The sequence below is a fragment of the Apis dorsata genome, unplaced genomic scaffold, assembly GCF_000469605.1.
Source record: "Apis dorsata unplaced genomic scaffold, Apis dorsata 1.3 scaffold_176, whole genome shotgun sequence".
In the NCBI taxonomy this organism is placed as follows: Eukaryota; Metazoa; Arthropoda; class Insecta; order Hymenoptera; family Apidae; genus Apis; species Apis dorsata.
Window position 1 is genome coordinate 238229 of NW_006263463.1, and position 7734 is coordinate 245962.

Genomic DNA, 7734 nt, shown 5'->3' on the forward strand with positions numbered 1-7734 from the left:
GAATTTAACACCAGTGCAATTTCGAGCTGTATATCAACGGAACAAAAGGGACCACTTTATCTAAAAACGGTGCACGACGGTTGAAACGGCGGAAAAATAAAGTCGTTCAATCCGAATTAAAATAACAGGGTTGCAAAAATTTATGTCACCAGAACAATGCTCATCGGCCAATGAATACTGACAGTTATTGTTGAGTACATACCGATACAATTGTATGACCAATTCATTGGATCTATTTGGAGCAATTATGAGCTTGATCAAATTATAAATTTTGCAATGAGAGAAAATTTTCTTTTCTTGTAATATTAAAACTGTTTTTAGATAACAGTATTATTGTTAAAAGAGAGAAAATATTGTACTTGTATTTATTTTCAAATGAAATATATTCTTCTCATTTTTCTGACAATTAATAAAAGATTATGTTTTTATTCGTAGGTTTATATGGAATAGTAGATTATTAAATAATATTTAATAGATTTTTATTTTCTTTCTTTTAATTACGAGTTCTATATATGAAAAAAAAGATTGTACATGTTCTTTGTTGCTATAGTATGAGGTATAAATATTTGTAAATAAAAAAATTTATATTTGTGTATGCTGAAGGAACAATAATTTAATCAACAATATATATTTTATTTATAAAATATATATAAATGGAATTGTAAGTAAGACTTTAAAACAGCAACGATTCCTAATATTTTATAACTTTGTTATCGTTACACTTTCGTATTAAAATAACAGGTTACTTAACGTTCAATTAACTATTGCAAGTTTGTCTGCCTCAGTTAATTTTCTGCTAACTTGCAGTTACGTCCAACACTGCTTATAATGAGTTTAAATCTTCGTAAGAACATGTATGCAAGTTTGTGATGTGATCAAACAGGATTGATTTACTGGGCTACTAGATTATCGGTGTTTCGTGCATTTTTCCCCAGAAAACCAATTTCCCATAGATATTAATGATCGATGAGTTCATTAAGCTGTCGATGACTGATTCATAATAATAATACACGCGTAATATCGGTTTTTGAAAAACAAAATGTTTGAAACTGTTGGAAAAAATGTAATCACGTGTCATATTTAATTGCAATAGTAATTATTTAATGATTCGAAAAATATTCATTCTCTTAATAAAATGTTTCTAAAAACTATATATAAATTTAAATTATATATTATAAAACAATATTTCAATGTTATTTGTTATCAGTAATAACATATTTTGAATTATTCAAAGTTAATATTAATATTACGTGATAACATTAAAAGATTTGAATTCACGTAACTTTTTATTTTAAATTATTTTTCTATATTGGAACAGTGGAATTATAATCAAATTATAAATAAAAATTAAATTTTTACTCAATCCAATCTTTTCAAACTTAATTAATTGGAACGTTATTTGGAAATATTTTTAAAGACAATATGTTTTATGATGAAAATGAATGCACGATCACCTTTACAGAATCCTCTGTAAGAGGAAAAAAAGTAAAAATTAGCACATTATTAAGAACGTCTGGTCATGAAAGAAAACGCGCTCCTGTGAAAACCCTCTTTGCCACGTTGATAGGATCACTTTTTAACGTTTGAAACGACACGACGAAGTTAATACAAATTTCCATGAGAAAGGAAATCCTTTTGAATACAATCTCCTCGTAGCCACGAACATCGTAATCTCGTTTTCTCATGGAACAACGATACATTAAAATATAATGAGCATTATCAACTGTGTCCCATTGAGAAATTTCAACTTTCCATCGTATGAAATCTGTTAGACACACAATGAAAAGGGAAACGGAATCTTATTTATCGTATTCAAATAATTAATATAAAACAATTTTCGAGGATCGATTCTAAAGATCAAAATAAATAGAAAAATGTCGATTCTTATTTATTCAATCATATATCAAGAAATTGAAATAAATTTTTGAACGAATGACGATAAACTGTAATATTTTTCTTTCAATGAAGTTGAAGTGTCTTTCATTGATTGGATAACTTATTTATTAATTATTATTATTTAAAATTCGAGAAATATTAATAATCTCTTCTTGCCACTCTTTTTGAAATTCTTTATTTATTTATCTTTTATCCCATACAATGTATGCAGAAAATAATATTATTTAAACGAAGCTTCTAATAGCATGACAGAAGCTTTCGAAAATATGAATACAAATATGAATACAAAGATTATTTTTAAATAAATTCGTCATATCCTTTATTTATTAAATTAACACTCAATAAACGATATCGACATTTTTACACATTCAAACTTTTCGATTTCCAGGATCGATCCCAGCAAATATTACGATAGATTCGAAGGTGAATTCCTTCGAATCAAAGCCTCGATGAGAACTCGCTGTAAAATCCCTTCCCTTCACGATAGGCCCTTCACGATAATTAACAGAGCAAAGCGTCGAGCTTGTTATTATTGTTACATCGGTTACCCGACCAATTATACGAAGTATGCCGTACTAATAACCACCACGTTGTAATAACTGGTAACAACCGAGCATGGTTTACTCACTCGACCACCATCCTCCTCCCTTCATCCTTCGCGGTTGTAAATTACGATCCTTGAATCGTATATTACGCAAAGGTAATATCGAATCATTATTGTATCTGTAACACACGATGGTATCACGGATCGTGGAAACGCGTGTTATCGTGCGGTGATGGAAAGGATTGAAAATTATGCAATGGAAGCTAGGGTTTGGCGTGAACGTAAGAGATGAAGCATGTATGAGGATAATGTATCAGGATTTTAGAAATTTTTGTTTGAAATTGAAATATATTTATTACCTTGCAAAATCATTACATATTTGGAGGTAAAATAATTGTATGAAAAATATAATATATAATATATATATTATATATATAAAATGTAATATAAATAATAAGATGCTACGTAATTATATTTTTATTCGAATAAAAATCGATATTAATAATTTTGAAAATAAAAAGAGCATTTATATCTTTCTTATAATCGGAAGAAAAATTGTAATCAATTCGAGTTTGATAATTTTAATTCTGTTAAAGAGGATTCTATGTATATTATATGCCACTTGTAGGATATTGAGATATCATGTTTACCTTCAATGTTATTCTAAAAGAGAGAATGTAAACTGTAGAACGTTATTATGAAGAAGGAATTTTGGTGAGATTGTTTATTATTATGAGAGATAAAATTGAGTGGAAGGTTCAAGTGTTTAGAGAGAAATGTAAAGCAATTTAAATATTTTATAAATACAGATAATCGAATGTGTATCGAAGATGCTGGTTTAACTTATTAAAAATAAAAGAAAGAAATAATATAAAAATAAACTAGAGAGAGAGAGAGAGAGAATGTGTCACAGAATGTAGATTAAATTTCAGGAATATTACGTTTATGTAGAAACGTAATATGAAATAGTTATTAAACAAAAAATTATTAAATAGATCCAATTATAGAAATTCATTTAAAACCATGCTCTAAATTATGAATCTGTTCTTGAAATAGAACAAGAAGGAGTTGAAATAAAAAGAAAAGTTCGAAAGTTGAACGCATAAGTACTTTTACTTTGGTCATACACAAAGGGATTTCTTCGTTCCGGAAGAAGAATAGAAAAGAAAAAGTTTAATTTAATTTCTTTAACAATTTTCGTCAAAAAAAAAAAAAAAACATATTTCCTCGTCGAGAAATTAATTTCGCTCTACATTTCTAGAAACGAAAAAAAGAGAAGGAGATTAAAATATAGAAATCGATCGATGGATCTAATAACGAAAATTTTAATAAGATATCGATCGAACGATATCTCTTGAAAAGATATCTCGAGGAATACAAAAATATCATATTTTCCTTAAGAAAATTGATCTTTATTCTATTTCGTGCTTCATGGCACACCCGTTCGATAGACCTTCGCCTTTAAAGTGAAACGTATTCCTAGGAAAAGTGTGAGGAACGTGTTAAAACGAGGGAAATACGAGCCTCTATCTAGAGGAAATACGTTATCGTTGAAACTCGAAAATGTAAACCATAGTTGACTGGAATTCCGTGTTTTTTTTCGTTCGAGCTATTTAAAATTTACGATTTTTTTTTTTCTCTTCTTTCCTTCCTCTTTCCCCTCCAAATTTACATTCCTTTTACCACAGCTACTTCTGGACTTTTCCCCGTGGAAGTAATATCGCTCTAGTGGCCCACTTTTATTGCCTTTAATGTAAACGTTTATATGCATATATAGAGGGTGGTAAAAAAACAGGGTTCATAACTTTTTAAGGTATACAAGTGTTGCTGTATTCGTGAGATATACTTTAATCTACCTTTAACCTTTGTTGCTCGAAATTGACTTTTCGAAAGATGTACCATGAATGTGCATCAATAATTTTAACAACAAAATTATAATTTTGTTAATTACAAAGTTACATTTATACGGAGAAAATTTGTCAAAATAATAAAATTAACGATGTATTTTCTTTGATTCGTTTTCTAAAGAGACGAGAGAAAGTGTTTTTCTAAAAATCTGATAAATTAGAAAACGAATTTTACTTTTATTTTTGTACGTATCGGGATATAAATTTGAAATTTTCTTGTAAATTTAATTCATTTGTATTAAAACAAAATATACAAATAAATACAAATAAATAAATTTAATCGATTAATTTCATTTTTAAAAAAGCTTTAAAATATTGTCGACAGTATGCTTATGCTGATACAAAGCAATTATATTCTGATAAATGCTACCACTAATAGTCTGAGATATAATTGAATTAAGCTACCCTGGAGGTAGACAACAATGCTCTGGCAGTGCAATGATTATTGCAATGGTTAATTGAATATTATCCTGAAAGGATATTGCATTCAAAGCAGTATCTATGATTGCTTCTTAAATGTATCGTAACAAGATTAAAACAATTCTCAATTAAAATGATTAACTCTTTTTCGAATTGAAAATTATATCCAATATCTAAATTCCAATTAATTCAATAATTACGTGTGTCATTAAGATGATAATTTAAACATAAACTAAACTGATTGATAGTGGTTAGTAATACAGATGATAGATACGTAACTATGACTCACAATGATCGATAATAAACTCCCCCTTATGCAAACTTCAATATATCGAGCGAAAATTTTTCCCATTCCTACAACTACTTCAACTCAATCCCTCGTCATTTTATTATTTCAAAATTTCAACAAAATCATTATATCTAGAAAATTGTACACGCAATAATCATATTTCTATCTTCCTAAAATTTTTCTGTTTTCTTAAAAAGATAATTTTGAATGTAATTTAAATTATTATTTATCAATTACACACAATTTTAAAAAATAAAAGAAATTTTTATTGATACGTTCAACTAAAAAACTCTACAAAATTTCAAAATAGAATAGAAACGTACATTAACCGCAATCGTCGAACGAAAAATATCTTTCTCGAATAAATCCAGCAACCTCGCGTTAAATCTCGCTGTATCTCGACAACAATTTACGCGATCACAAGCGCGGAGGATCTTTCTTTTTCCCTTTAATTGAAAGCAATTTATTCCACGTATCAAGAAGACCGATGCGGCAAGAAGATCGATCGAAGGGAAATACTCTGATGTAAAATTAAAGAGGACACGTCATAAGGAGAGAAGGGAGGGGGAGACTTCGTCATCGAGGGCCGCGTAATCGAGGGAGTGACTCGAGAAACTAAGGTGGGTGTATCCGCTGGCCGATGACCATCTGCTGGCCCATTCCTCCCCCATCCTTTACACGGTAAAGAATCGAATCACGTAACAATTACCTGGCGCCAATCAGGATGGAAGTGGTCGCGCGCTCCAGGAGCTTGAAGTGCTCCACGTGGCTCTCGTTTCCCAGGAACCGCTGGCCAATCACCTCGCCTGGAACAGATCGAACAGGGGAGGATATAGAGAAACTTCTTAGCACTTGGAATCTTCTCGTGTCTATTATTCTTCTTCCCTTACCCGGTTTCTATATATACCAACTTTTATCGCGTAATAACGTGAAAGAGACTCAATGGGTAATGAGCTCAGTTTTAAGCGCGATAGGATTATTATAAAGTTTGTTATCCGCGAAGGAGAGAAAAAATCGATCTCGTATGGCGAAGAAAGTAAACGAAAAGTAATAAGTTTTCTTTTTCTTTTTTAATTTTTGAAAAGAAGATTAAAAATTGGATTGATCTTGGATTTAGCTTGAAATATTTTTTAATCTTCTTTCAATGTCGTATAAACTTCTACATCTACACTGTTGAAAAATTTATCCATTCGACAAGAAGGATAAAATGAAAATTCTCGATTGAACGAGAACAGGAATCCTGTCAATTAAACCCTTTCGAAATTAATACGGAGAATAATACTCACCCTCTGTTTCGCAAAGAGAGGGGAATTATCACAGAGCGTGAAGCTAAACAGAACGTGGGATCAGTGACACGCCATCGAATCCATAATTCGACGCATCTATAATGTCCGCGAAACCGTTACACCCTGTCTATTACGCCTATTTCGCGCACAGTTTGCTCAAAATCTAAACCACCACCACTTCCCTCAAACGTCGCTACAGATAAACGGCCTATGATAAATCACGCAGCTGCGATTACGCTCGAGAGAGCTTCGAGCATCGATTCGACGAGATTTCACGGTTCTTTTCCACCTTCGAAATCGTAAGAGCCTTACAAAACTAAAAATTGCATTACACGGAACCTCTCTCTCTCTCTCTCTCTTTCTTTTGAGGAGGAGAAGAGAGTCTTCATTGGTCGCCCACTATCTCACGGCGTGATTCTCACCTGGAGATCGGAGTTTACCGGCGTTATAAAACGGCTCATCATCGCGATCCATGAATGGATTTTGCCCGTATACGCCGTCGTCTCCCGTACGGCTGCACGCCCACGCGCTCAGATTTATAAGCCAGATATATAAGCCAGCGTGGGTGTATCGATGCGCCTGAATGGGAGGAAGGACTTGTTACGGTGGTTGGAATGGTGGATAGAGATGCAGGAGATGCTCGTGATGGAGAACGATGTTGAGGAGAAAGGTGTACGAGGAGGAAGAACAAGATGACGGCGAGGAAGAGCGATTGCGGGGGGAGGAACGAGGTGTGCTCGAGGAGCAAGATTCTAGGATTTAAAGTTGAACGATGGATAATGGGGAGGGAAGAGGAGATGACTGAGGGGAATAAGATTTTTCTTTCGAAGATTAGAACGAAGGAATGAAGAATTTAGGGGGGAGGGTTCGAAGTCAAATGTTGGACAATCGTGAGGGAATAGGAAATGAGATGATGATGTTATAAGGAGAAGGAGAAATCTTCTTGCAGATGTTAAATCTAAGGAAGTCTAGTGATACGATATTGCGAAAAGAAAATGGAAAATGGATTATAAGAAAGAGGAGAGACACGTTTAAGGAATAAAAAACAAAAATAAGAATTGAATGGTGGAAGGAAAAGAACGAAGAGGACAATTGTGAACGAAAAATGTGATGAGAATAACAAAATTTCTTCCATGAACAATCATATATATATATATAAAATCGTATATAGAACACCGATAAAATAAGAAGAAGAAAGCCTCGATCAAAGAGACTAGGAATTAAGAGAAAGGGAGGCGTAGGAGGACCGGTCAAAGAGGAGATAAATCGGCGAACGAAGGGAGGGGAGGAGTCGAGGAGGAAATTTCAACGAAGGGAAGAGGAAGGAAGGAGGCAAAGGGGGCGAATAAAAAAAAAAAAAAGAATCGAGAGAGAACACGGCAAGAGAGTGGA

At 32.4% G+C, this 7734-nt stretch overlaps 1 protein-coding gene across 2 annotated transcripts in view; it reads right to left on the reverse strand.

Moving 5' to 3' along the window:
• LOC102678294 (semaphorin-1A-like) overlaps window positions 1-7734 on the reverse strand; it is a 399280-nt gene that overhangs the window by 235235 nt on the left and 156311 nt on the right. For both annotated transcript variants that reach the window (XM_031509822.1, XM_006614361.2), the window contains exon 3: window positions 5766-5862. In XM_031509822.1, coding sequence (XP_031365682.1) covers window positions 5766-5862 — 97 coding nt within the window. The remainder of the gene's footprint in view (window positions 1-5765; window positions 5863-7734) is intronic.